This window comes from Nipponia nippon, unplaced genomic scaffold (assembly GCF_047370975.1).
Source record: "Nipponia nippon isolate SJK-2023a ecotype South Korea unplaced genomic scaffold, ASM4737097v1 scaffold_47, whole genome shotgun sequence".
NCBI classification, from domain to species: domain Eukaryota; kingdom Metazoa; phylum Chordata; class Aves; order Pelecaniformes; family Threskiornithidae; genus Nipponia; species Nipponia nippon.
The window spans coordinates 230,667-257,560 of record NW_028262366.1 but is presented as its reverse complement, the minus strand read 5'-3'; the positions used below and the strand labels follow the sequence as shown (position 1 = coordinate 257,560).

The window sequence follows — 26,894 nt, the reverse complement described above, 5'->3', positions numbered from 1 at the left end:
GACCCCAGCACCTCCAGGGCTGCAGGGCTGGGATCCACCCCAGGGACCCCAGGACCGGGATCCACCCCAGGGACCCCAGCACCTCCAGGGCTGCAGGGCTGGGATCCACCCCAGGGACCCCAGCACCTCCAGGACCGGGATCCACCCCAGGGACCCCAGCACCTCCAGGGCTGCAGGGCTGGGATCCACCCCAGGGACCCCAGCACCTCCAGGACCGGGAGCCACCCCAGGGACCCCAGCACCTCCAGGGCTGCAGGGCTGGGATCCACCCCAGGGACCCCAGCACCTCCAGGACCGGGATCCATCCCAGGGACCCCAGCACCTCCAGGACCGGGATCCACCCCAGGGACCCCAGCACCTCCAGGGCTGCAGGGCTGGGATCCACCCCAGGGACCCCAGCACCTCCAGGACCGGGATCCACCCCAGGGACCCCAGCACCTCCAGGGCTGCAGGGCTGGGATCCACCCCAGGGACCCCAGCACCTCCAGAACCGGGAGCCACCCCAGGGACCCCAGCACCTCCAGGGCTGCAGGGCTGGGATCCACCCCAGGGACCCCAGGACCGGGATCCACCCCAGGGACCCCAGCACCTCCAGGGCTGCAGGGCTGGGATCCACCCCAGGGACCCCAGCACCTCCAGGACCGGGATCCACCCCAGGGACCCCAGCACCTCCAGGGCTGCAGGGCTGGGATCCACCCCAGGGACCCCAGCACCTCCAGGACCGGGAGCCACCCCAGGGACCCCAGCACCTCCAGGGCTGCAGGGCTGGGATCCACCCCAGGGACCCCAGCACCTCCAGGGCTGGGTCAGAGGCGGTTTCTCCCCCCCTCGGGGGGTCTTTACCCCACGGGGGGTAAATCTGCCATCGGGGACGTTCCTGCCCATTGTGCCAAGCATGGGCCCCATTAACTTCCCAATGGCCCCTCCAGGGGGGATGGCCTTAACCCTTTCCTCCCAGCCAGGAGGCGAAGGAAAACATCACTGCAACAGCAAACGGGCGGGAACAGCCTCCAAAACCAGCTGCTTTTACCCCAAGATGAGCCCCAGCCCCGAAGATGAACCCTCCTCTCCCCAGATTATCCTTAACCTCCTCCCCTTGGCACAAGGGCACGCACCTGGAAGGGACTCGATGAAAAATAAATCTGGAGAGAAGCCTATAAACTTAATTACTCCCCTCCATCCATTTACCCTCCCCCATTGCAAATATAAACATATAAATTTGCCAAAGAGCCTTATTTTGGCTTGCCCCCCTCCTGGCACCCAGGGATCGTCCCTCCAGCGAAGGAGCCGAGGATGAGGATGGAGGTGGAGGGAGAAACAGGGGCACCCAGGAGGCTTCCAGGTCCTGATGGGGGGGAAAAATAACCTCAACTCTTCCAATGTATAGAGGCAGCAATTTCATTTTCCCTGCAGCAGACATCTGCACTTGACCATGTGAATCCCCTTCCAAAGCCAAGGCTGGAACAGGGCTTGAACACGACTTTAGGACCAAAAGCTTGAAAGTCCCCAGAATATCCTATTTTATTACTGATCCCTCCTGAGCTCATTCCTTTCAGCAAACAACTGGGCAGCTACAAACCAAAAAAATCCCCAAAATAGCTTCAAAAGAATCAACCATCTCCTTCAGACCCTTATTATAACATGAAATTAAATTGTCTCAAGCACTAATGATAAGAAAGAGGGTTTATAATTAATTTTTATACAATAGATATTGAAATGTTTTGATGATCCGTTAAAAGCGTTTCCTACACGCGGGTGTTTCATATTCCTGAGGAGCAGAATTGGGTTAACAGAGGCGGGAGTGATATTTCCCCAGGAATTGAAGGTCCTCAAGACGAATTGCAGACCTTAAGGTGGGTTCTTGCGCATCCATGTGAAATTTGAAACACCTGAGTGAAGAGATAAGGAAAAAATAAGGAATTTTCTGCCCCAGAGTGGGGGATCCCCGCCTGAACCCCGAATTTCTGCCCTGCTCCTGGTTGGCAGCCAAGGAAATATCTGGACTCGGCAAAGGTGGGCGAGAGCCCTCAGCTGGGGGGAGCAGATCCTGCATTTTTCCTCCCCGAGCCCTGGTTTAGACCATTTTCCCCTGATTTTCCACCAAAACACAGGCCTGACGCACCGGTGCGGGGCCAGAGCCCCAGTTCTTGCAGCAGCACTTAAATCCCCCGAGTCCCCACTCGCGGCAGCTTTGCTTCTCCTGGGGTTTATCGTCCGGGGACAAATTGATCCTCATCAGGCTGCAAAAACCCAAAGTCTTTCCTCTTTGTTTTACCTGGTTTTAGCAATTGGGGGATTTTTTTTTTTTCTGGGATTCCCTAGGGCTTCGGCTGCCTCCTGCCAGCGGGATGCGGAGGGGAGACGGGACCGGCAAAGGGCGATTTGGGGACGGAGGCACAAGGATGCTTTACCCCAGGTGGGATCCTGCTCCCAGCTCCATCTCCAGCCCAGTACAACCAGTTTGCTGAGCCAAATGGGATGCAACAGGGCAGGAAAGGGTGTCCGGAGGCTGGTGAGTGGCCCTACAGAGGGGCTTTGCGACACTCAATCAACCCAATCCCGACTGGGAAATTTGGGAAAGGGGGGGGGAAGGGATCCTACGCCCACCCAGGCAGCAGGAGGAGACCACAGACCCACGGTGCCTCACTGCCCTGGGGTACGGGGGGGAGCGGGGTGCCTGGGGTCCCCCCCTCCAGACCCCGTTTCGGGCGCACGTTGCAGCCCGGGTTGGGTACGGAGGAACACGGGAAGCTGGGAAAAGAACAACCGGAGTCAGCACAAGCGGCTCCGGGATGATGCTGCTGCCTTTGCCAACGTCACCCCCAAATCAGACCCCCCACAGGGAACGGTGAGCGCAGGAACCCCCCCCACTGCCCACCGGCACCGGGGACCCCAGTTTGGGCATCCCCCGGCAGCAACTGGGAGAGCTGGGAGCTGCCATGGCCGGTGGCGGAGGGCTCAGGCGAGGGGGACGCAGGGACGAAGGCGCGATGCAAGAAGGGGTTTTGGGGAGAAAAGGGGCAGAAAGGGGAAGGCAGGAGCTGGATCGAGAGGGGGGACAACGACCGCCAAATCCCACTGCTCCCCATCGCATCCCCGGCCTCGGCACCAGCGCGCTCTGCTGACTTGCTGAACAGCTCTAATATATCCAATTTCAGACTATTTACTGTTTAAGGCTGTTTTTTCTTCCACTACCCCCCCCAGACGCAACATTACCTTGCTCCATGCCTTGCATGTGTGTGCATACATACATTTAATATATCAAATTCAAGACTATTTTACCAGCTAAGATTGTTTTTTTTTCTGCCACCCCCCAAGACACAAAATGCCCTTGCTCCATACCTTGCATGTGTGAATATGCGCATATATAAATATATATACACACACACACACATTCTTGCATGCTATTAAATCCCCCCTCCTCTAATCTCTTTTCATCTCAACCCTCCAGTTATTGGATTTCCTCTCTGAGGCTGCCTTCTCCCCCCCAGATTCCCTTGGGAAATCCAGCAGGCAAGCTTTTCCCCTCCCTCTTTCTGTTTGGCCAGGATTTGGGTCTAAGCAGGACATCACCTCGAGGAGCCTGGCCAAATCTAAAGGCTGGGACTAACCAGGACACCACCCTGAGGAGGTGCTCAGGTTTTAAAACCCAGGTTTTAAAGCTGGGTCTAACCAGGATCTGACCCTGTGGACCCTAGGCAAGTTTTGAAGCTGGGTCTAACCAGGACACCACCCTGAGAAGCCTAGCCAAATTTTAAGGCTGGGACTAACCAGGACATCACCCTGAGAAGCCCAGCCAGGTTTTGAAGCTAGGACTAACCAGGACATCATCGTGAGAAGCCTAGCCAAATTTTAAGGCTGGGACTAACCAGGACATCACCCTGAGGACCCTCACCAAGCTTTGAAGCTGGGTCTAACCAGGACGCCACCCTGAGGAGCCCAGCCAGGTTTTGAAGCTGGGTCTAACTGCAAAGCTGGTGCTGCTTCAAGGAAGGAATCAACACCCGACGTACCTGAGCAAGGGGAGCAGGCAGGGCTGGGCAGGGCTGAGCATCGGGCAAGCCCGCAGGCAGGAGGCAAGCCCACAGGGTGGATCAGCAAGGTCCACAGCCACACAGGGATGCTCCTCCAAGGCAGCTTGCAAAAGGACTAAACACCCCAAGGCTGAGCTTAAATAGAGCCCCTGGACCACGGGCGGGGCTTCCCAAGTGGGGCTAATCAGGGCTGTTAATTAACTTAATTCATCTCCAGCCCCTTCCAACCTCAGCTGTTCTCTTTCTCAGGATGGGGAGGAAAAAGTACTGGGCAGCGATGGGGACCGATGCATCCCCCCCAAATTTTCCCTGCCATTTCTCTTATCCCAGTAGGTTCCAGTTCACTGCGATTATCCCAGTCTGCAGGAGGGCAGCAAACGGCCACAGCAGATCCAGCTCAGGTGGGGGCTTGGGGTCCTGCTGGAGAAGCATCCAGGAGAGGCAAAAAAATGGGGGAAAATGAGATAAAAAAATGGGGAAAGATGAGCATTTGCTGGGGATGGAGAAGCCGCTGGGATCTGAGCTTCTCCCATCAAGAAGCCACTTCTCTTCGCTTCCAGGAGCCCTCGACCTTGGCGGAGGTGGACGCGTGTTTCGGCAGGGAGCTGATGCTGGGGACCCTCGAGGCCGTGGCAGTGCCGGGTAAGGGCTTCGCTGCTTCTCCTCTTTTCTAGGGCACCTTTGGCCATGCAAAACGGTTCCTTCATCATCCCACGTCAATTTTTTATTGTTTTTCCCTCTTAAATCCTCAACCCACTCACAATCTCCATCTCTTTGGTCGTAGCTTTGCCTTCCTTAAGCTCAGGTTAATAAATGGGGTTGTACTCTTATTTTTGCTCCCATCCCTACTTGGTCTGGAGGAGATGCAGCTGAGAAGCATGGTCTTGATGGTCCAAAATGGGCCGACGATGGCTTCTGCCTCGTCACCGCTGATGCCAACCGGCGACGTGCAACGATTTCAGCACATCCAGGCAAAGCAAGCTGATTTTCAGCAATTATTTCCACATGATTTTTTTGCCGGAAGAGCTTCCTTCTCCAAATAATTTGGGTTTGGGGGGGGGGGGGGGGAAGGCTTGAAGCAGACCTGGGATGGAGCTGAGCTTTGTGGTGACCAAGCCACCTTCCCGGGAGGTTTGCAGCGATGGCCCGTGGGTGCGGAGCGATGCTCAGCCCTCCTGGCCCCTCGGTTCGAAAGGACCCATCGCAAGTAGGAAAAACCCTGTTTTTCTGCAGCAGAACCCGAGCGTTTCTGCCGCGGTCGGGGGCGACGGGGCAGCTCCTCCTCTCCGGGTTGCTGCACGTTTTTGGGAAGGATGAGATGAGTCTGGCGAGCGTCGAGTGCTCGAGGGGGATGGTGGGAAAACGCATATCTCTCGGTTTGGAATTTGATTCTGATTTTAAAAAAAAAAAAAAAAAAAAGTGACTTTGCAGAGCTGTGCATTTTTAGTAAACGTAAATAAAACCAAACCTGGGCTGTGCACGATGCCAGCGAGGTGGAGGCGGCTTGAGGGCACCGCGGTTGCACCCGGGGAATATGTGTGAATACACGGAATAAAGGGGGGGTATTTTTCTCTTCTGCTGTGTTTTTTTTAACCTGTTGGTGGTTTTTTTTTAACCTTGTTTTGCTGCTCTACTCATAAAACTGATAATCGCATCCATGTCTGGCAAATGCCCTTTCCTGGGGTGTAAAATGGGAAAGAATAAAATATCCGGGCTGCTCCCGCGCTTCTGGTTTTATTGGGGCTCTGCTTTATTAAAGCAAGAGATGGCACGCGGGGGGAAAAGATGGGGGAAAGGGGCAACGAAAGGTTTATTTCTGGTGCCGGCTCCAGCCCCGGTGCTGGCTTCCAACCTCATCACCCATCCTAAATCGGCCGCATGTTGGACGCATGGAGATGGAGGCGTGGACGGCGGCAAAGCTGTCGTGGAAAATTAAGCTCGTTGCAGCCGATCCCAAGCATTTAGCCTTCCTAAAAAGCTGTTTTCCCTATTTTTTCCACAGAAGGCATCCCGGGAGATACCCTTGCCCCTGTTCAAAGGGGTTCGGGAAAGGTCCCGGCGCTGTCTCGGTGCAAAGGAGAGGAGCGAAGCCGTGACTTATGCCCTTATCCACCAGCAGCTTTCCAAACCACGGGCGCGTTTGCTTTAGGACGAGCTCAGGTGTTGTCCTCCCAAGCTTCGATGATCCCTGCTGCTCAATAAAATCAAAACCCATGGCTTTGAGGGGAAAAAAAAAAAAAAAAGAAAAAAAGACTTGTGCAAAGGTGATGCCTGCACTGGGAGGGGACCAAACGCTCCCAGTGTGTGTGATACACTGGGGAAAAAACAATAATAATAATAATGTGCATTAAAAATGTGCATTAAAAAATACCTGCATGGCTTTGTCTTCCTAAATGCAACAGCCCACATTTCTGGAAGGGGGAAAAACCCAAGTATGTATATCTTGCAGACCCAGCAGCCAGCGTGTACGCTCGGCCCCTGGGCAGCAGCAGTGCACCAGGGCCAGGAGGGATGGATGGAGGAGGAGATTTGACCTTGAGGATTTTTTTGCTTTGACCTTGGCTCGGGGGCAGTTATGGCTTCACGTCCACCAGATTCAGCTCCACCCTCCCTTCTCAGAAACCATAAAGCAGGAAGTGGACGAGGCTTTCGGTTGCGGATGTCTCGATGCGCTCTGTTTTTCTCTTAACCCTCCCAGCCCCAAGGCGGGGGGGACAGGACCATCGCAGCCCACCCCCCGAGGAGCGATACCGCCTGCATCCTGGCAGGCAGGACTGGTAGGGCAGGGTGCCGGGGGGGATTTGGGGGACGCCCGGGGCAGATGGGGTCCCCAGGGATGCACAGGGGTGCAGCCTGTGATGGGGATCCCCACACGGGGCATTTGGAGACCCCCCCAGGACCAGGGGACCCCAGCCCAGGGGTGAAGCTGGGATGGATGTTGTTTTGGGGGGGGATTTATGGGGGTTTTATTGTTCTTTTTAAGACTGCAGCCTGTTAAACCCTGTCCCATGGTGCCAGGCACATGTCACCCCCCTCTCCCAGGTCCTCCCACAATGTGATGCCGATGTGACAGCTTCATCTGGTGTCACCACATCCTCAGAGCCGTGCAGGACTGAGGAGGGCTTTCCCTCTCTCTCTTTTCCCCCCCACAAAACTCATTTTAACTTGCAGATTCCCCCTGCCTTCGAAGGAGCACCACAAATTGGAAAATCGTCTCCCCCTGCCCCAAACTTCCCCATTTTTCCCTCCTTTCCTCCCCGCTTTGTGGGAAGCCCTGAGCCCCTGCAGAGTCGTGGCAGATCCGAGCCCGGGCTGCGGGAACAGGAGCATCAGGGACACCAAAATGTTTTGTTTTGGTTTTTTGGTTTTTCCGTCGGTGGGTGGGAAAAGGTCCATGGAGGAGGGGGACCTCCATCCTCGGAGGTACCAGCCTCACCTGGACAGGACCCAGAGCTACCCAGCCTCCGTGGCCCCGCCGTGAGCAGGGCTTGGGCCAGAGATCCCAGCGGTCCCATCCAACCTACTTTTTTTTTTTACTATTGCCTAGTTCTCCAGCTTTTTCTAATCAGTTTTCATCTAGAAACTCTTCTTCAAATTGATATTCTCTGCACCACCCTCGGCTTTCTGTTCATTTAATGGATTTCTTTTTTTTCCCCGTTCATCTTTTCCCAGTGAAATTGGATGGGAAGATGTTGGTTTCCTCACGCTCCTGCCTCCCTCGCATCACCTCTGTCCCGGCTTGCGTCATGATTTTCTTCTTTGGCTTTCACGTCCGTGAGCTGGACTGCGGTAAGGATCTCCAGTGCTTCTGCTTCTTCCATGACATCCATCCATCGTTATATATTTTTCTCCCCCGGTTTGTTAATACTACGCAAAAGGTGGTTTTTAAAAGCTGGGTGGGATAAAGAGCAAATTCTGGGGACTCGCAGGGGGACAAGTGCCCTACCAAGAGAGTTTGGGGATCCATCATCTCCATGCGTGAAGGTCAAGAGCTAGCTCAGTCCTAGACCATCTATAAAGACCCCAAGCTCTGTCTTGCAGCACTCCTCTGCCCCCAAAATCTGTCCTTTCTCCCTCTGTACCTTCTCCTCCATCATTTGTGTAGCTTTCAGGTGGCTTCTTCCTCTCACAAGAGCATTCCCATCTCAGCACGCTTGACCTCATCTTCTTGGGGTACTTTCCAGACCCAGCTGTGACGGCAGCTGGACGTGGGGTCCTCGCACCCACCATGATGCTCTTTCATGCTTGGTTGATGATTGCTTCCAGATGTGCCACGAACCCAACCAGAAACCTTAAAAAAAAAATAAATTCAATTATTTGCCCAGAGGATGTAGCAGCAGAACCACTTGTGCCCGTGCATCTCAGGCGTGTCTTCTTCTCACCTGCCACCTTTCGCAGCCCAGTTCAGAGTCCTGGGACCCGACCACCCCATCACTGCCATCATGGGAGAAGATGTCGTGCTGCCGTGCCACCTCTCCCCCAGGCTGAACGCTGAGAACATGGAGGTGAGGTGGTTTCGGTCCAGGTTCTCCGTCTACGTCCACCTCTACCACAGCGGGCAGGACCACTACTCCTCCCAGATGCCCGAATACCAGGAGAGGACAGAGTTTTTAAAAGAGGGCATCTCTATTGGGAACGTTTCCTTGAGGATCTTCAGGACCAGGCTGAGCGATGAGGGACAGTACCAGTGTCTCATCAAAGATGGGAATTTTTACGAAGAAGCCACGGTGGAGCTGAAGGTAGCAGGTAACAACCAGGAGTCAGGGTTGTCTACATCTGCCCTGTCCCATCTGCCCACTACAACTCAGAAATCCCTTTTGATTTTTCTCTGCTTGGTAGCCCAGCTCCTCGCGAGCATCTCCTGACCTGCCTGGCCTCGGATCCCGGCAGAATATGGACTGTCCTGTCACCAGACCCCTAAAGTCTCACAAACACAGCAACACCACCCTCTAACCCAGGAGAAACCTCCTGGCTGCCCCAGGTCAACCATCTCAGACCACAGCCCCAGGGTCTGAGGCTCTAGTTGGCTTGCTTCAAGAGAGGTGACACAGAAGGAGCAGGAGATGACGCAGCTGAACCCAAAGACGCATCCTTTTGCACTTCTTTCCTGTTAAGGATGGGGTCTCCAAATTGTCCCAAGGTGGGACACGAGCAGACGTGAACATGGGCACCACACGTTTCCCAGCTGGAGAACATTGACCTTGCAGTTGGCCAAGCGTCTCCCGTGTCCCAAAGACAGCACTTGCCTCCCTAAACCCGTCAGGTCTCACGTTGTGTGGTCTGCAGAGGGGATGAGCGTCCTTCTGGGTGGAGAGGGCTTCATCTCATGACCTTCCGTCTGCCGCACCCTTCTCTCTAGGAGAGGCTGTGCTGGATGGGTTGCGGGATTTCACGGTTGTCCTCAGAGTCACAGGACATGGCTGAGGGTAAATGAATCGGGCTCGGGCTGTGCCCGAAACTGAAAGTTCATGAGGTTTTGGGTTCATTTGAGGAAGGAGGAAAATAGGAATAAATAACATCAGTTCCACCCCAAGCTCAGATGTTTTCCATCGGTCTTTCACCAGCGCTGCCCTGATTTTGTGGCTGTGAACGGGAAAAGCTTGGAGAAGGCCTCCTCCGGGATGGACACTCAGTTTGGCTGACAGAGGTGGGGTTTTTTTGGTCCCAGTTTCAGGTTCCAGCCCCTTCCTCTCCGTGGAGGACTACCAAGATGGGGGAATCCGAGTGGGATGTCGAGCAACCGGCTGGTACCCAAAGCCTGAGATGCTGTGGAGAGATTTCCAGGGCCAGCAGCTCCCATCCTTCGCCCAGTCCGACTCCCAAGACCAGAACGGCTTCTTTGAAGTGGAGAGGTCCATCATCATCCAAAGAAATGCAAAACGAAACGTGTCCTGTTCCATCAGGAACACGCGGCTTCCCCAGGAGAAGGACTCGACCATTTATATATCAGGTGATTTACTGCCAGAATTAAAGTTTTAAAAGCCATACCTGGGAAATAAGGGGTTTCTTCCCCTAATTTTATGCACCCAGTCATTGTTGGCTGCATCTGAGGAGGATTCTGGGCATGGGGGACCTGTTGCATCCCCAGATGGGCACCTTTGGCTGCGGCGCTCCGTGCATCATGAGCGTGCGATGGAGGAGGAACTGGTTTCTGGACCATCAGGGATCAAATCAGGGATATTCAGCATTATTTTTTTAGTAGAAAGTTGGTTTCAGCGTAGTTTTCTTAAGAACTGTCACTAAAGCAGGAATTTTCTAATAAATTTTTTAAAATTTCTATTAAAAAGCAGCCTCAGGTCTAAATATCTCAATAAAGATGCTCAGAGGAGAGCGAGCACTTACAAGACACCATTTTCCTACATATTCCCATCGCAGAACGTTAAATGCAAAAACATTTTAGAATTTTTTTTTTTTTAATGGGGATTTCTTTTCAGTTTTGAATTTCCAACGGGCTCGGGTTAATAAACCACTTTTATATAAGAGCATAACACCACCCCGCGTTTACGTAGAGCCACGTTCACTCCAACGCACAACCGATACGTATAATTGCATCCCAGATTAACACAGTTTTGGGAATTTTTCTATTCCAGACGCCATTTTTCCAAAGGACTCTCCCTGGATGGCAGCTCTGTTCGCGACCCTGGCTGCCTGCTTCGTTTCGCTGGTCGTCTTCTCTCTTTTTATCTTACGGCTACGAGGTAAGGTGTTAGGAAAGGGCAAAAGGACTTTGGGGCACCCAGGAGGGTATTTGGGCACCCAAGACCACACTGAATTGATATGGACCTGCGCAAAGGAGGACCTACTGCCCCCAGGCCTTTGAGACTCACCGGAGCTCTATCCCATTGAAATATTCCAAAAATATCACTTTTTAGGGACCGGAAGCATAATCTCCATCCCTGATAGCTTGTGGCCTTGACCACGGTGACCATCAAAGCCTCTAAAGAAAACCACAAGGACGGGATGCAAAGGAAGAGCTCCAACGCGAGCGAACATCCCCATTTCACACCAAAACCCCCCTCCAGCATCAACCAAGCCAAAAAATTCCTGATGTTCAGCCAACGCCTCCATCGCGGGTCACCCTTGCGTGACGTAGGCGTGGGAGAAACCTTCCTTTAACCCACACGACATTCTCTGTTCTTTCTTACAGCCCAACACACCGCAGAGCTTGGTAAGGAACGCTTTTTCTCCCCCTTTTAAAACAGTATTTTTTTTGGTAGCGAAGGAGGGTTGGGTCTTGCATGCGGGCATCTCCTAAATTTGCTTTTAAAACGGCGTTTGCTGGGTAATTTCACACCAAAAAACCATTTGAAAGGATTATGAGGAGTGGGAAATGGTTGAAAAGATTTCGTTTAAATTCTGAAAACACACCAAAAAACCACAGAACTGGGCAAACCCCTGTTTTTTCCTGTTTTTCCCCCTTTTTTTAACCAAGCTTTGCCAGTTACATTATTGATGCTGAGCTTCTACACCGTTCTCCATACCCCAGGCCGCCGATAATTTCCTGTGAGAAAGGAAACTTCCTCTTACGCTTATTTCTGCTTTTCCTTTCAGAGAAACGCGATGCCAAAATTCGTAAGTAATGTGTTGGGTTTTTTTTTTTTTTCTGTCACTGAGGGAAAAACAAGAGGTGCGGACGGATGCTCGCTTCATCACGGGAGCTCATAAACCAGCGGGGAGGAAGCGGGAAAATTGGGGACCCGATAAAGTGCATGACTTCACCCGAGTTGGCCAACTTGGGTAACCGACCCTGGGGAAGACCAAATCTCTTTATTTTCCTATAACAAACCTCTGAGGAGCCGGGCTGCGGCTTACGAAGCCCGCCTATAGCCCGCACGTTTGTAGTAGACTAATTCTGACTTTGGTATGGCCTTCGAAGAGAGCTTAGGTTTGGAGTAATAAAATTTCGGAATAATAAAAATAAGCTTCCTTGGTTTTGGAGGAGTAAAATTTGGAGTAATAAGAACGAGCCTCCTTGTTTTCACAGGAATAAAATTCCAATTTGCATATTTCTCCCCAAAGGCCATCTGAGAAAGCAATAAATCCCCAACTTCTCTTCTTTCCCAAATTTAAAATCGCTAGCTTTGATGGCAACATGGCTAACGAAGAAGCGACAAGCAAGAGAAGGACCGAGAAACTCTTCTGCTCTTAGAATAAGACCACGCCACCCACCAAAATCCCATTTAGGGCAACCAATTCAGCAGTTTTCCCCCCCCCATAAAAAACCCTGCAGGACCTTCCAACATCAACCCAACCCTTCCTTCAACTCCACTTCCAAAGGCCCAGGCAGGAGAAACACAAGAAGGTCCTCGGGCGCCTGGACAAGTTGCCAGCACCAAATTAGCCTTTTTCCAGCGATCCCACGTATTTCTTCCTACTTTTATTTATATTTTTTTTCCCTTCCAGGGGAACGCGATATGGAAATAGGTAAGTATTGCTTTGCTGCTTCCACCCACAAAGCCCGGGACAAAGACGACCTTCCCCTAACCTTCTTCATCCAGCTTCAGATGAGGTTGAGCCCAACTTCTTGGCGTCACCGACCCCACAAACTCCTTCCAGCCCATCGGGGTGCCCCAAAACCCTCCCTCCGAGCCAGTTTTCCCTCCCATCTGCTTTCCCCTCTCTGGGCAGATTTTGGAGGTCTGGCAGCGTAAAAGGACCTCTTAACACACCCTTGGGTCTGGGGCTATGTAGGGATCAAAGCCTGAGGTTTTGACCCCCAAAATCACAAGCTTTTACTAAAACTATTTATTTTTCTTTTCTTTTTCAGAGAAACACACTGCAGAACTGCGTAAGTTTGATCCTTGCTCTTCCCCCAGCTCCGTGGTCTTTCAAACAGCGCCTGTTTTGGGGGGGGTGGGATGGGTCCTGCTTGGTTTTATTACCAAGACCCCACGGACACTGATTGCAAAACCCTCCCAGGGTCTAAAAAATGATGAATTGGACCAGAAAGGATGGCCAGGTTCCCATTTTGATGCCTCTATGTTGTAAAATAAATTAAATTTGAGTATATTAAACCGAAGCATGCCTGGGAGCGGTCTGCAGCCCTGGGGACCACCACCCCAAATCACCCCACATCCCCTCATCACGGCAGAGGACCCGCTGGCGATGACATCTGTTTGGTTTCAGGGTGGAGAAACACCATCGTCCCGGTGGAAGAAGGTACCTGGGTCTCGTGCGTTGCCGCTCCGTGGGGCTCTTCCCCCGTGCTGCTGGGGGGAAATGTGGAGAAGTCGAGGGCTGAGCCTCCACGCCCCAACTGCTCCGATGCTTTCTGCTTCCTTTTCCCACTAAATAAGCATTTTTCTGCCTTTTTTGGGGGGCTGTTTCTAAAGACCCAGGGTCTCGACGCCCAGCACAGCGAGCGTGGAAGCCACGTTAGAGGGGGGTACAGAGCTGGGATGCTCTCAGCCAGACTCCCCTGGGAAAAGGGTTGCGGGATGGGGAAACTCAAAGCATCTCCACCCAGGGTGAAGCTCTTGGTTCCTCCCCAAGAGGTAGACCCAGATGTTTAATAAGGCTCCTCCTAAATTCATTGAGTTTGGGTCCATGCTCCGCACCGGCATGGAGCAGCCCACGTCCGCACTGCAAGGTCCCTTCACTCCCGACACGGGGCAGCTGCATCCCAACCAGCGCTTGGCCAACGTGGTCTCCCAGAGGAGGCATCTTCTGGGACCACTGGAGGTAGCGGGAGATAGGAGCCAGCTCTGGCTGCGCTGAGCACTTGAGGTCCCACAAAACATTTCTCCAAGGAGGAGCCAACCTTAAGAGACCCCAAAGGCAACGGGGGGGTCTCCAGCTGAGCTCTCCCCCTCTCCCTGCAGTGCTCATCACGCTGGACGTGGACACGGCGCACCCCCAGCTCATCCTCTCGGCGGGTGGGAAGAGCGTACGGCGTGGAGACACGCGGCAAGCCATGCCGGATAACCCCGAGAGATACGACACCTACCACTGCGTCCTGGGCCAGGAGGGATTCGTCTCGGGGAGATGCTTCTGGGAGGTGGACGTGGGGACGGAGGAAGGAGGGGTCTGGGCGATGGGGGTGGCCAAGGAGTCCATGAAGAGGAAGGGGTGGATCAACCCGGCTCCTCAAGATGGGATCTTGGCTCTTTTCCACTGTGGGGGCAAGTACTGGGCTCTCACCTCCCCTGACCACACAGCGCTCGTCCTCACCCAGATGCCCCGGAGGATTAGGGTTTACCTGGACTTTGAGGGACAGAAGGTAGCCTTCTTCAACGCCGACAGCCAAGACCTGCTCTTCACCTTCCCGCTGGCCCCCTTGAGCGGGGAGAGGATCCGTCCCTGGTTCCGCGTGGGGCCGATCGCCCAACTCAACCTGAAGTCGCCTCCTTCGCCCCCACGCGTCCCCAGCGCGGAGGAGCCCCTGCTCCCTTCGTGCTTCCCCCTGCAGAGCCTCCGGATGGGAGGAGGGGCCCCGCGCACGCCGGAGAGCAGGACGTGACCAGGACGGGGAAACCCACGCTGCCAACCGCAAGCGGCCATGATCAACGCTCAAGACTCTTCCAGTTGCATCGTGGCACCAGGGCGTCCCAAGACCCCTCCAGTCGCATCGTGCCACCAGGGCGTCCCAAGACTCTCCCGTTTAAGCCATGGTGGCATCTCCACCTGAGCAGAGCGATCCCTGCTCCCGTCGGAGCTTGCGACGAGATGTAGCGGCGGCTAAGACACCTTTGTCTTTTCCTAAGGCGATGTCCCCAAGCGAGCGGCCTGCTCCTAGAAGTCCTTGTCCTTCAGCTACGGGCAGAGCCCAAACCAACAAGGGTGTTGGGACCCAAGGGTGGCAGAACCCACCTGAGATACGGGAAGGAAAACCCCACGGTGCCAACGCCAAGATGAGAGTCGGGGAAGAAGGAGCCGTGCATCTGCACCCTCTTCTCGTCCACTTCATCTCCAGTCCCTAAAGTCTCGTGAAACGTGGCCAGTTTGGGGGGGCGGGGGGTCTCTGTTGTGCCGTTCCTGTAGCAGGGGGATTGGTGGTGCTCGGTTCCCGATGTCCCCCTCCTCCCCGGGTGTTGCAACGTGTTTACGTGTATTTACAAAATACACCGGTCCGATAAAAATTCTCTTCTTGACGCCTTTGTGGGTTATTTGATGGAGAGGAAAGGTCCCGCGGAGCGGCCAGGTTCAGCCGAGGGTCCGGATCATCGGGCAAATCCACAGGAATGAGGCCGATCCGGGGTCAAACCGGGAACCGAGTCCGCAGATCAGGAGGAGCCAAGGCTGAGCTGTGGCCCGTGGTTCCTCCAACAGGGTGGAGCACCCTGGGCTGGGCTTACGTAGAGTCCCTGGGCCATCAGCCACTCCTAGGTGGGGCTGATCAGGGTCATTAACGCTAATTAGCACCCTCGCGGTCCTGATTGCGCTGCCTGGTGATGGAGTTGGGTCTCCTGACCCCTCCGCTGGCGCCATCTGAGCGCCGCGGGCATCTCCAAGGGGTCCGCGCCCCAGTCCCCTCCAGGCGCGGCGCGGCCAAAGGGAGCTTCGCTTCGGCTTCGGCTTTCGGCTGCGCGGAGGGAAGCCGGCAGCGAAGCCCCGACCTCCCCGGCAGCGGCTTTGAAACCCAAAATCTCACCGACCGCCGCCACCTTCGCAGACACTGGGGGAAAATAAAACCCAGCGGACGCCGGTTCTCCCTTCCCATCACCCATTTCTTCACCCAAAGATGGGTCAAGAAACCCAACGACGGGCTGCACCCACCGGGGGCTCGCTGAACCCCTCGGAGATGCTCCCCCGGAGATGTTCTCCGTTGGAGGATGCTCTCCTGGAGGCGATGCTCCCCCAGGGGTGACGCTCTCCCAGGGGTGACGCTCTCCCGGGGGTGACGCTCTCCCAGGGGTGACGATCCCCTGGGGGTGACACTCTTCTGCGGGTGACGGTCGCCCGAGGATGATCCCCTCCCGGGGGGGTGCTCCCCCGGGGATGATGCTCCCCAGAGGACGATGGCCCCCCAGGGATGGTGCTCTCCTGGGGGTGATGATGGCCACCCGAGGACGATCCCCTCCCAGGGACGCTGCTCTCCCAGCGATGCTGCTCTCCCAGGGGGTTAATGCTTCCCCAGGGATGATGATCCCGCGGGGGTGATGCTCTGCCGGGGGGGGATGCTGCTCCCCCAGGGGTGCTGCTCTCCCATGGGTGCTGCTCCCCCCGGGGGGGAGCCGCTTTCTCTCGGGGGATGCTCCCCCGGGGCTGCTGCTTGCTCGGGGGGTGATGGTCACCCGAGGACGACCCCCCCCCCGAGGACGATGCCCCTCCCTGGCTGATGCCCCCCCCGCCCCCGGGTGATGACGCTGCCCCCCCAGGGACGATGCTCTCCCATGGGTGATGCCCCCCCCCCCCCAGGGACGCTGCTCCCCGGCGGCTGCTCCCCCCCCCCCCCGGGGGTCAGACGATTCCCCGCCCGGTCCCCTGCCCCGGGGGGGGGGGGGGGGGGGGGGGGGGCTGCCCCCCCCCCCCCCCCTTCCCGCAGGGAGGAAAGGCGAAGGATGGAGGGGGGGGGGATGAGGGGGGATGAGGGGGACCCCGGCCCGCGCCCCCCGCTCCCCGCCGCCGCCCGGGGCCGGTTGCCGCCCGGCCGGGTGTGCGCAGGCACAGGAAGGGGCTGGGACGGGGCCGAGGCGCCGCGGCCGTGGGAGGGGGCGGCCCCGGCTGCGGGGGGCGGTGGGCACCGGCCGGGGGAGGGGGGATTGGGGGGGGGGGGCACCTCCCGGGGGGCGCATCCCCCCATCGGGCCTCCCCCCCCCCCAGCGCGGATGGGGGGGGTGCGCACCCCCTCCCCCCCCCGCGGGGGGCGGTGGGCACCGGCCGGGGGGGAGGGGGATTGGGGGGGGGGGGGCACCTCCCGGGGGGCGCATCCCCCCATCGGGCCTCCCCCCCCCCCAGCGCGGATGGGGGGGGTGCGCACCCCCTCCCCCCCCCGCGCGGAGCGTGGGAAAAAAACCCTTTTTCCCCTTTTTTCTCTTTTTATTTTGGGGTGGGGGCGATGCCGAAGGCGGGGGGGGGCGGGCAGGGAGGCGCCGGAGAAATACGGAATGGTGGGAAGGGGTCTTCTCCCCGGGGGGGGGGGGGGTCTGCTGGGCCGGGGGCCCCCTCCATCCCACCGCCATGGGGCCGCTGGGCCGGGAGCCCCTCGCCCGCGTCGGTGGCCGCGTCGGTGGCCACATCGGTGACCGCCGTTGTCCCCGCAGGTATGGGGTGGGCGAGCAAGGAGAACCCCGAGAGCGTCCGGGTGAAGGCGGAGCGAGGCGATGGAGAGGATGAGGAGGCGACGCGGGACGAAGGCTGCGAGAACTGGAGGCGGGAAGGCGGCGGAATTGGGGAGGAATGGGGAGAAAGCACCGGCGGCGGGAATCGGGATGAGCGGAGCGAAAGCGAGCCCCAAGCGAAAGCCAAAGCCAAGCGGAAGCCCCACAAGTGCGAGGAGTGCGGCCGGGTTTTCAACTGGAGGAACCACCTCGTCCGCCACCGGCGCCTCCACACGGGCGAGAGGCCCTACAAGTGCTCGGTCTGCGGGAAGGGCTTCAACGACGGCTCCCCGTTGCTCATCCACGAGATGCTGCACCGGGGCGAGAAGCCCTACAAGTGCTTGGTTTGCGGGAAGAGCTTCAGCCAAAGCTCCCACCTCATTTCCCACCAAGCGGTCCACACCGACGAGAAACCCTACGTCTGCCCCGACTGCGGGAAGAGCTTCGCCCGGCAGCAATACCTCCTCATGCATCGCCGGGTCCACACGGGCGAGAGGCCCTACGGGTGCCGGGATTGCGGGAAGAGCTTCCGGAAGAGTTCCGACCTGGTCAGGCACAAGACGGTCCATACGGGCGAGAAGCCCTTCAAGTGTCCCATCTGCGGGAAGGGCTTCACCCAAAATTTCCGCTGTAACGCCCACAAGAAGGCCCACGGCAAGGAGGAGGTCGACCAGCCGACGGCTCCGTCCCGGGACGCCCGGCAGAGCAGCCGGGAGACCGCGGTTCCGCCAGGTAACCTTGACTTTCTCCCGGTCTCTGCTCCGGCCCCCGGGTTGGGTCCGTCCTTGAGGACCTGGGCTGGGTTGGGTCGGAGCCGTGGCCGCGCGTGGGGCGGGAAGGCCCTTGGGGTGTGGAGACCCCCGTTTTTTCCCTGGGGGGACCCCTAATTTTCTGTGGGAGGTGCCGCATCTCGGCCCTGTTGCTCTCTCCGCAGGCGACGGCGGCCGCCAAGAGGAGAATTCCCAGCCCGCGGACTCCCGGCAGGGAGAACCCAACGGATCCAGCCGGAGGGTGGAGGAGGGCGGCGGGCGGCGGGGTCCCGAGGGGGACGAAGTCCCGGAGGAGCCGCCGAGAGCAGGAGCCGAGGAGCGGCTGCCCCCTCCCGCGGGCGTCCCGGAGGAGACGTTCGGCGCCGAAGAGCGGGCGCGCGAGTGCCGGAAAACCTTCGGTTGTAGGAAGAGCCAGAGCCAACGCCAGCGGCTTCGCCCCCAGGAGCAGCCCCACGAGCGCGGGAAGGGCTTCGGCGACGGCTCCCACCTCGCGTCCCACCAGCCGGAGAAGCCCGGCGCCCGGCCCGGCCCGGCGATAAGCCCGGAGCTTTTCCAGCAGAGCCCGCGCCAGGCTGAGAAATCCCATCTCTGCTCCGAGTGCGGGAAGGGCTTCACCCGGCGCTTCAACCTCAAGCTCCACAAGAAGCTCCACACCGGGGAGAGACCCCACAAATGCCCCGAGTGCGGCTTGAGCTTCACCAACACCTCCCACCTCATCGTCCACCAGCGGATCCACACCGGGGAGAGGCCCTACCGCTGCCACCTCTGCGGGAAGGGCTTCACCATGAGCTCCAAATGCCTGGAACACGAGCGGACCCACACCGGGGAGGCTCCCTACCGCTGCTCCGACTGCGGGAACTGCTACAGGACCAAGGTCTCCTTGATCTCCCACATGAAGACGCACGTGGATTGAGGACGGGGGAGGAGGTCGGGACCGGCGGCCGCCCGCTCCGCCCGCGGACGGGCCGCGAGGTCGAGTTCAAGCGTCCGGCGAGGACGGGAAGGCGGACGCCGCTGCGGTGTTCCCGGACCTCCCGGGAGAGGAGGACGAAGAGAAACCTCAGGGAGCCGCGGGCGTTGACCGGGGGCGTTTCTGGGGCCAAAACAGGCGGAATGGAGCGAGCTTCTCCTCTCCCCGTCCTCGGAGCCAGACGGAGCCTCGCGGCCCGGCCGGTTCCCGAGATGCCGGCGGCGGGGGCGGGCTGTCGCTCGGCAGCGAGCGGGGAGGAAGGCTTGCCCGCCTCTTCTGCTTTTTTCCCTTCTTTTTCCGTGACCGCCGTCGTTTTTAACGCTGAATAAAAGTCCCGAGGGGCGGCGGCGAGCGTGGGCCCGGCTCCTGCGGGGGAGGGAGGCGAAGCTCCCGGGGTGCGGCTGGGAGGAGGGGATGGGGGTGAGGATGAGGAGGGGATGGGGATGAAGGTGGGGATGGGATGAGGGTGAGGATGGGGAGGGGATGGGGATGGGATGGGCATCAGGGTGGGATGGGGGTGAGGAAGAGGATGGGGTAGGGATGGGGATGAAGATGAGGATGGGATGAAGACGGGGATGGGGATGAAGATGAGGATGGGGATGAAGATGAAGATAGGGAAGGGGATGAAGACAAGGATGGGATAAAGGTGAGGAAGAGGATGGGGGTGAGGAAGAGGATGGGATGAAGATGAGGATGGGATGAAGATGAAGATGGGATGGGGATGAAGATGAGGATGGGGATGAAGATGAGGATGGGATGAACATGAAGATGGGATGGGGATGAAGATGGGGTGGGGGTGAGGATGAGGATGGGGATGGGGGTGAGGATGAGGATGGGGTGGGGGTGAGGATGAAGATGAGGAGGGGATGAAGATGAGGATGGGGATGGGCGTGAGGATGAGGCTGGGGTGGGATGAAGATGCGGATGGGATTTCCCGGGTGGAAGGACGCTCTCTGAGGTTTTTGGGGTCCCCGCCCCCGCAGCACCGCGCCGTGGACCCCCCCCGCGCCCCCAGCCCTTGGAGCCCCTCAAAGACCCCCAACCGCCCCCGCCCCCCCGCCCCCCCCAAAGACGGACGCGGCCACGGGTCCAAGGGCGTTTATTCCCGGGGGGGGGGGGGGGGTCCCGGGGGTTGGGGGGTCCCGGGGGTCTCAGTCCTCTTTGCCGGGAACCAGCGTCGTCCTCTCGGCCGGGGGGGGTGGGGGGCTCGCTGGAGGGGGGAGGAGAAGGGGGGGGGGTCAGTGGTGACCTTTGACCTCGTCCCAGGCCCCAGCCTTGACCCTTGACCCGGCCGGGCGGTGGCTGTGGGCGGGAAGTGGGGACCCAGGCGGCCCCGCCCCCCCCGGGACAGCGGTGTCCCCACCCCCCCCATCCCCATGTCTCCCCCTCCCTCCCGGCCTCTGGGTGCCCCCGGGGGTCCCAAGTGTCCCATCCCCCCCGCGGGACCACGGTGTCACCCCCCTCCGTGTCCCCATGTCCCCCCCGGGGGTCCCAAGTGTCCCCCAAGACCCAGGTGTCCCCCCCCATGTCCCCGCACCCCCCCCATGCCCCCCCGTGCCCCCGTGTGTTCCCATGCCCCCCACGTCCCCCCACGTCCCCCCACGTCCCCGTGTCCCCCCATGCCCCCCACGTCCCCCCAGTGTCCCCATGCCCCCCCGTGTCCCCGCCGTGTCCCCCCATGTCCCCCCGTCCCCTCACCGCCGTGGCACCCCCAGAGGCCCCGCAGGACCCCCCAGGCCCAGCGCAGGAGGTTGACAAGACACTGGGCACCCGCACACATCCTGCCTGCGGGGACGCGGGGACACGGGGGGACACGGGGGGACGGCGTCAGGGGCGGGGGGGGGACAGGCCCCAGCCCCCTCCCTGCCCCCGAGTCCCTTCTCCGCGCCCCCACGGCCCCGTGGCCCCCGTCCCCACCCCTGTCCCACCCCCGTGGCCCCCACGGCCCCATCCCCACATCCCCAACGTCCCCATCCCCCTGTCCCCATGTCCTTGTCCCATCCCCGTGTCCCCGTCCCTGTCCCCTTCCCATCCCGGTGTCCCCATCCCCACGTCCCCCATGTCCCCATGTCCCCTCCCTGTGTCCCCACGTCCCCATCCCTGTCCCATCCCTGTGTCCCCATCCCATCCTGTCCTCATGTCCCTGTCCCCATGTCCCTGTCCCCATGTCCCCATCCCTGTGTCCCCATCCCAATGTCCCCATCCCAATGTCCCCATCCCATCCCCGTGTCCCCATCCCTGTGTCCCCCTGTCCCCATCCCCATCCCAACGTCCCCATCCCCGCGTCCCCGTCCCCATCCCCACATCCCCGTCCCCACGTCCCCGTCCCCGTGTCCCCGCTCACCGCAAGCTCCCGTCGGTGCCACGGGGCCCCGGGGCCGCCCTTAAATCCCCGGGCCGGGGGCCGGGGCCGGTGACGGTGACAGGGCTGGGGCCGGTGACGGTGACGGGGCCGGTGACGGGTGACGGTGTCGTCACGGGGCCGCGGGGCCGGTTGGCCCGGTCCCCACCCGGCCCCAGCCCAGCGTGGGTGGCCGTGGCCTGGGAGGGGACACAGGGACGTGGGACACGGGACGTGGGGACACATGGGGCTGTGGGGACACGGGGGACGTGGGGACACGGGGGACATGGGGACATGGGGGACATGGGGGACATGGGGACACATGGGGCTGTGGGGACACAGGGACGTGGGGACACGGGGGACATGGGGACACGTGGGGCTGTGGGGACACGGGGGACGTGGGGACACGGGGGACATGGGGACACATGGGGCTGTGGGGACACGGGGGACGTGGGGACACGGGGGACGTGGGGACACGTGGGGCTGTGGGGACACATGGGACGTGGGGACATGGGGGACACATGGGGCTGTGGGGACACGAGGGACGTGGGGACACATGGGGACACGGGGGACACGGGGGACACGGGGACACATGGGGCTTGTGGGGACACGGGGGACATGGGGACACACGGGGGACGTAAGGGACATGGGGACACGGGGGACATGGGGACACGGGGGACACATGGGGCTGTGGGGACATGGGGGACATAAGGGACATGGGGACACATGGGGACACGTGGGGACACATGGGGCTGTGGGGACACGTGGGGACATGGGGGACATAAGGGACACGGGGACACGTGGGGCTGTGGGGACACGGGGGACGTAAGGGACACGGGGACACGGGGGACACGGGGACACGTGGGGCTGTGGGGACACGTGGGGACCCGGGGACGTGGGGACACGTGGGGGATGTAAGGGACATGGGGGACATAAAGGACATGGGGACACAGGGGACACATGGGGACATGGCGGACATAAGGGACATGGCACACAGGGGGACACGGGGACACGGGGACACGGGGGACACGGGGACACCGAGGGGACAGGAGGGGCGGGGGAGGGGTGCGGGGAGGGGGGAGAGGGGGACATGGAGATGTGGGGACGTGGGGGACCCAGAGGGGACAGGGGGACACGGGGGGGACACGGGGGGGACACGGGGGGGACACGGGGGGGACAGGAGGGGCGTGGGGACACGGAGACGTGGGGACGGGGGGGACGGGGGGGACGGGGGACAGAGGGACGGGGACGGACGGACGGACGGGGACGCGGAGATGTGGGACACGAGGGACGCGGGGACAAGGGGGGGGCGGGAACGCGGGGACGGCGGAACGCGGGGACGGGGACACGGGGGCGGGGGGGACACGGGGGCGGGGGGACGGCGGAACGCGGGGACGGCGGAACGCGGGGACGGGGACACGGGGACGGGGGGGACACGGGGACGGGGGGACCGGGGGGGACACCGGACACGGGGGGACCGGGGGCCGCGGGGTGAGAGGGGGGCGGGGGCACCGGGGGGGGGTGGGGTCCCGGTCCGACCGGTGCCCCCGGCCCCGCCCCTCGACCTTTGCCCCGGCGCGGGGGCGGGTGAGTCACTTCCGGCCGCTGCCCCCGCGGGGCGGGGCCTGGGCGGGCGGGCGGGGTCTGTGGGCTGGATGGGCGTGGGCTCGGGGTGGGTGGGCGGGGCTCAGGCGGGGCGGGGTCTGTGAGCGGGACTGGGCGGAGCCTCGGGGGCGGGTGAAGCGAGCGGGGCCTCGGGAGGTGTTGGGCGGAGACTCGGGGCGGGCCAATAGGAAGGGGGGGAGTGGGCGGGGCCAGGCCGACGCGGCGGAAGAGGGGCGTGGCCTGCGTGGCGCGCGGGCGGGCGGGGGGGGCGGCGGCCGGGATGGTGGGCGGGGGGCGGGGGGAGGGGGGATCCCGGGGCCCCCCTGCCCCCCCGTGACCCCCCCGTGACCCCCCGTGACCTCTGACCCCCCGTCCCCCCCCCAGCTCTTCTACTCCTTCTTCAAGTCCCTGGTGGGGAAGGACGTGGTGGTGGAGCTGAAGAACGACCTCAGGTGAGGGGGGCCCCCGGGACCCCCAGAGACCCCCGCCCCCCCCGGACCCCCAGACCCCCCTGACCCCCCCATAACCCCCCCCCCCCCAGACCCCTCCGGACCCTCCCGACCCCTCCCATAGCCCCCCCGGAACCCCCCTGGGCCCCCAGGCCCCCATCACCCCCCATAGACCCCCCAGAGCCCCCCAGCCCCATTAGACCCCCCAGACCCCCCCAGAGCCCCCGGACCCCCCATAACCCCCCATAGACCCCCCAGAGCCCCCCAGCCCCATTAGACCCCCCGGACCCCCATAACCCCCCATAGACCCCCCATAACCCCCTATAGACCCCCAGACCCCCCAGACCCCCTAGACCCCCCAGACCCCCCAGAGCCCCCGGACCCCCCCATAACCCCCCATAGACCCCCCAGAGCCCCCCCAGCCCCATTAGACCCCCCAGACCCCCCCAGAGCCCCCGGACCCCCCATAACCCCCCATAGACCCCCCAGAGCCCCCCAGCCCCATTAGACCCCCCAGACCCCTCCAGAGCCCCCCAGACCCCTCATAGACCCCCCAGACCCCCCATAACCCCCCATAGAGCCCCCAGCCCCCCCCCCCCATGGCCCCCCCACGTCTGGGACCCCCCCCCCCAACCCCCCCGTTATCTCTCCTCCACAGCATCTGCGGGACCCTGCACTCGGTGGATCAGGTGAGGGGGGGCTGGGGGGGCTGAGGGGGCTCGGGGGGGCTCTGGGGGGCAGGAGGGGGGGTCTGGGCTCTGGGGGGCTGGGGGGTCTCTGTGGGGTGGGGGGACTCCGGGGGTCTCTGTGGGGCGGGGGGGGCTCTGGGGGCAGGAGGGGGGGTCTGGGCCCTGGGGGGCGGGGGGGTCTCTGGGGGGTCTCTGTGGGGTGGGGGGGGTCTGGGTTCTGGGGGTCTCTGTGGGGCGGGGGGGCTCTGTGGGGCAGGGGGCCTCTGCACTCTTGGGGGCCTCGGGGGGGCTCCGGGGGGGCTCTGTGGGGCGGGGGGGCTCTGTGGGGCAAGAGGGGGGGTCTGGGCCCTGGGGGGCGGGGGGTCTCTGGGGGGGGCTCTGTGGGGCAGGAGGGGGGGTCTGGGCCCTGGGGGTGGGGGGGTCTCTGGGGGGGGCTCTGGGGGTGGGGGGGTCTGGGTTCTGGGGGGTCTCTGTGGGGTGGGGGGACTCCGGGGGGTCTCTGTGGGGCGGGGGGGTCTCTGTGGGGCAGGAGGGGGGGTCTCTGTGGGGGGTCTCTGTGGGGCAGGAGGGGGGGCTCTGTGGGGGGTCTCTGTGGGGCAGGGGGCCTCTGCACTCTTGGGGGCTCGGGGGCTCGGGGGGGGCTCTGACCGTGCCCCCCAGTACCTGAACATCAAGCTGACGGACATCAGCGTCACCGACCCCGAGAAGTACCCCCACATGGTGAGGGGCCGGGGGGGGGCCGGGGGGGCCGGGGGGGCCGGGGGTCTCCCCCCCCAATGGGGGGGGGCCCGGGCCTCTGAGGGCTGGATCTGGGGGTCGTGGGGGTCCCAGGGTCCCTCACCACGGCCATGGGGGTCCTGGGGGGGGGCCGGGGGGGGCCCTGGGGTCTCCCCCTGGCCATGGGGCTCCGGGGGGGTCCGGGGGGGGCCCGGGGGGGTCCCCTGGGGTCTCTCCCCCAGCCATGGGGGTCCTGGGGAGTCCCTGGGGGTCCTGGAGGTTCGGGGGGGGGGTCCCAGGGTATCTGGGGGGGTCCTGGGGTCCCTCACCATGGCCATGGGGGTCCCTAGGGGTCTCTGGGGGGCCCTGGGTGTCTCTGGGGGTCCCTGTGGGTTCTGGGGGTCCCTGGGTGTCTTGGGGGGGTCTGGGGGGTCCCTGGGGAGGTCCCTGGGTGTCTTGGGGGGTCTGGGTGTCTCTGGGGGGTCCCTGGGTGACTTGGGGGGGTCCAGGGGTCCCTGGGGGTCCCTGGGTGTCTCTGGGGGTCCCTGGGTGTCTCGGGGGTGGGGGCGGGGGTCCCGGGGTGTCCCTGGGGGATCTGGGGGTCCCTGGGGGGTCCCTGGGTGTCTTGGGGGTCCCTGGGTGTCCCTGGGTGTCCCTGGGGGGTCCCTGGGTGTCTCGGGGGGTCCCTGGGTGTCTCGGGGGTGGGGGGCGGGGGTCCCGGGGTGTCCCTGGGGGGATCTGGGGGTCCCTGGGGGTCCCTGGGTGTCTTGGGGGTCCCTGGGTGTCCCTGGGTGTCCCTGGGGGGTCCCTGGGTGTCTCGGGGGTCCCTGGGTGTCTCGGGGGTGGGGGGCGGGGGTCCCGGGGTGTCCCTGGGGGGATCTGGGGGTCCCTGGGGGGTCCCTGGGTGTCTTGGGGGGTCCCTGGGTGTCCCTGGGTGTCCCTGGGGGGGTCCCTGGGTGTCTCGGGGGTCCCTGGGTGTCTCGGGGGTGGGGGGCGGGGGTCCCGGGGTGTCCCTGGGGGGATCTGGGGGTCCCTGGGGGGTCCCTGGGTGTCTTGGGGGGTCCCTGGGTGTCCCTGGGGGGGTCCCTGGGTGTCTCGGGGGGGCTCTGGGGGTCCCTGGGGGGTCCCCGGGGGTCCCCGGGCGCTGACGGGCTCCCGGCAGCTGTCGGTGAAGAACTGCTTCATCCGGGGCTCGGTGGTGCGCTACGTCCAGCTGCCGGCCGACGAGGTGGACACCCAGCTGCTGCAGGACGCCGCCCGCAAGGAGGCCCTGCAGCAGAAGCAGTGACCCCCCCCCGGCCCCCCGAAACCCCGCCGGACCCCCCCCCCCCTCCCCCCGGTGCTGGGGGGCCCCCCCGGTGTCGGGGTCCCCCCTCCCCCTCCTGCGCCCCGCTGCCTGTGGGGGGGGGTGTCAATAAACACCGTGACCCCCCCCCCCCAGCTGGGTGCGGCGCTGAGCCCGGGGCCGTTCTGGGGGCCCCCAACTCCGGGGTCCCTTTTGGGGGGGGTTGGGGGGTCCCTTTTGGGGGGGTCCTGAACTCCTGGGCCTCTTTTGGGGGGTCCCAGACCCCTGGGTCCCTTTTGGGGGGGGGGGGGGGGATTTGGGGGTCCCCGGGGGGTCCCTGATGCCTGGGTCCCTTTTTGGGGGGTCCCTGGGGGTCCTGAACTCCCGGGTCCCTTTTTGGGGGGGTCCCCAGGGAGTCCCTAATTCCTGCGCTCATTTTTGGGGGGTCCCAGACCCCTGAGCCCCTTTTTGGGGGGTCCCTGGGGGTCCCCAACTCCTGGGTCCCTTTTGGGGGGTCCCAGACCCCTGAGCCCCTTTTTTGGGGGGGGGGGGGTTTGGGGGTCCCTGGGGGGGGTCCCTGAACTCCTGGGTCCCTTTTTGGGGGATCCCCGGGGAGTCCCTAATTCCTGGGCTCATTTTTGGGGGGTCCCAAACTCCTGGGTCCCATTTGGGGGATTTGGGGGTCCCAGATGTCTGGGTCCCCTTTTTGGGGGTCCCCAACTCCCGGGTCCCTTTTGGGGGGCGTTGGGGTCTCTTTTGGGGGGTCCCTGAACTC

General features: G+C 61.8%; 3 protein-coding genes and 2 long non-coding RNA genes across 12 annotated transcripts; 3 read left to right on the top strand and 2 right to left on the bottom strand.

The window, feature by feature from the left end:
• Window positions 1-1,668: 1,668 nt before the first annotated feature.
• LOC148052471 (uncharacterized) lies at window positions 1,669-4,075 on the bottom strand. Of its 2 annotated transcripts, none has more exons than XR_015698529.1 (2): window positions 4,014-4,075; window positions 1,669-1,889 (listed from the first exon to the last, which is right to left on the bottom strand). It is a non-coding gene; the product is annotated as an uncharacterized LOC148052471 (long non-coding RNA). The 2 variants fall into 2 exon arrangements; XR_015698528.1 differs by lacking the exon at window positions 4,014-4,075 and adding an exon at window positions 2,276-2,404.
• LOC104011848 (butyrophilin subfamily 1 member A1) lies at window positions 2,296-15,115 on the top strand. Of its 6 annotated transcripts, XM_087729902.1 has the most exons (14): window positions 2,619-2,848; window positions 4,368-4,435; window positions 4,595-4,676; window positions 6,037-6,811; window positions 7,707-7,823; window positions 8,433-8,780; window positions 9,703-9,984; window positions 10,625-10,732; window positions 11,182-11,202; window positions 11,586-11,606; window positions 12,438-12,458; window positions 12,802-12,822; window positions 13,161-13,193; window positions 13,856-15,115. In XM_087729902.1, exons 5-14 carry the CDS (start codon window positions 7,724-7,726, stop codon window positions 14,491-14,493), a joined length of 1,593 nt encoding a protein of 530 aa, XP_087586028.1. In that variant the 5' UTR covers window positions 2,619-2,848; window positions 4,368-4,435; window positions 4,595-4,676; window positions 6,037-6,811; window positions 7,707-7,723; the 3' UTR covers window positions 14,494-15,115. The 6 variants fall into 6 exon arrangements, with proteins under 6 accessions (XP_087586024.1, XP_087586029.1, XP_087586025.1 ...); XM_087729903.1 differs by lacking the exons at window positions 2,619-2,848; window positions 4,368-4,435 and adding an exon at window positions 2,490-2,512; XM_087729899.1 differs by lacking the exon at window positions 6,037-6,811 and having other exon boundaries at window positions 2,618-2,848.
• Window positions 15,116-16,345: 1,230 nt separating this feature from the next.
• LOC104011858 (uncharacterized) lies at window positions 16,346-19,384 on the top strand. 2 transcript variants are annotated; one of them, XM_087729915.1, is made up of 3 exons: window positions 16,346-16,370; window positions 17,237-18,025; window positions 18,228-19,384. In XM_087729915.1, exons 1-3 carry the CDS (start codon window positions 16,367-16,369, stop codon window positions 18,974-18,976), a joined length of 1,542 nt encoding a protein of 513 aa, XP_087586041.1. In that variant the 5' UTR covers window positions 16,346-16,366; the 3' UTR covers window positions 18,977-19,384. The 2 variants fall into 2 exon arrangements, with proteins under 2 accessions (XP_087586041.1, XP_087586042.1); XM_087729916.1 differs by lacking the exon at window positions 16,346-16,370 and adding an exon at window positions 16,672-16,709.
• Window positions 19,385-20,158: 774 nt separating this feature from the next.
• On the bottom strand, window positions 20,159-22,387 carry LOC148052470 (uncharacterized). The gene is made up of 3 exons (XR_015698531.1): window positions 21,378-22,387; window positions 20,732-20,818; window positions 20,159-20,243 (listed from the first exon to the last, which is right to left on the bottom strand). It is a non-coding gene; the product is annotated as an uncharacterized LOC148052470 (long non-coding RNA).
• A 777-nt stretch (window positions 22,388-23,164) lies between these two features.
• On the top strand, window positions 23,165-26,268 carry LSM2 (LSM2 homolog, U6 small nuclear RNA and mRNA degradation associated). Its single transcript, XM_087730104.1, has 5 exons — window positions 23,165-23,262; window positions 23,364-23,431; window positions 24,087-24,117; window positions 24,778-24,837; window positions 25,997-26,268. The coding sequence occupies exons 1-5, from the start codon at window positions 23,260-23,262 to the stop codon at window positions 26,120-26,122; spliced, it is 288 nt and encodes a 95-aa protein (XP_087586230.1). The 5' UTR covers window positions 23,165-23,259; the 3' UTR covers window positions 26,123-26,268.
• The last annotated feature ends 626 nt before the right edge of the window (window positions 26,269-26,894 follow it).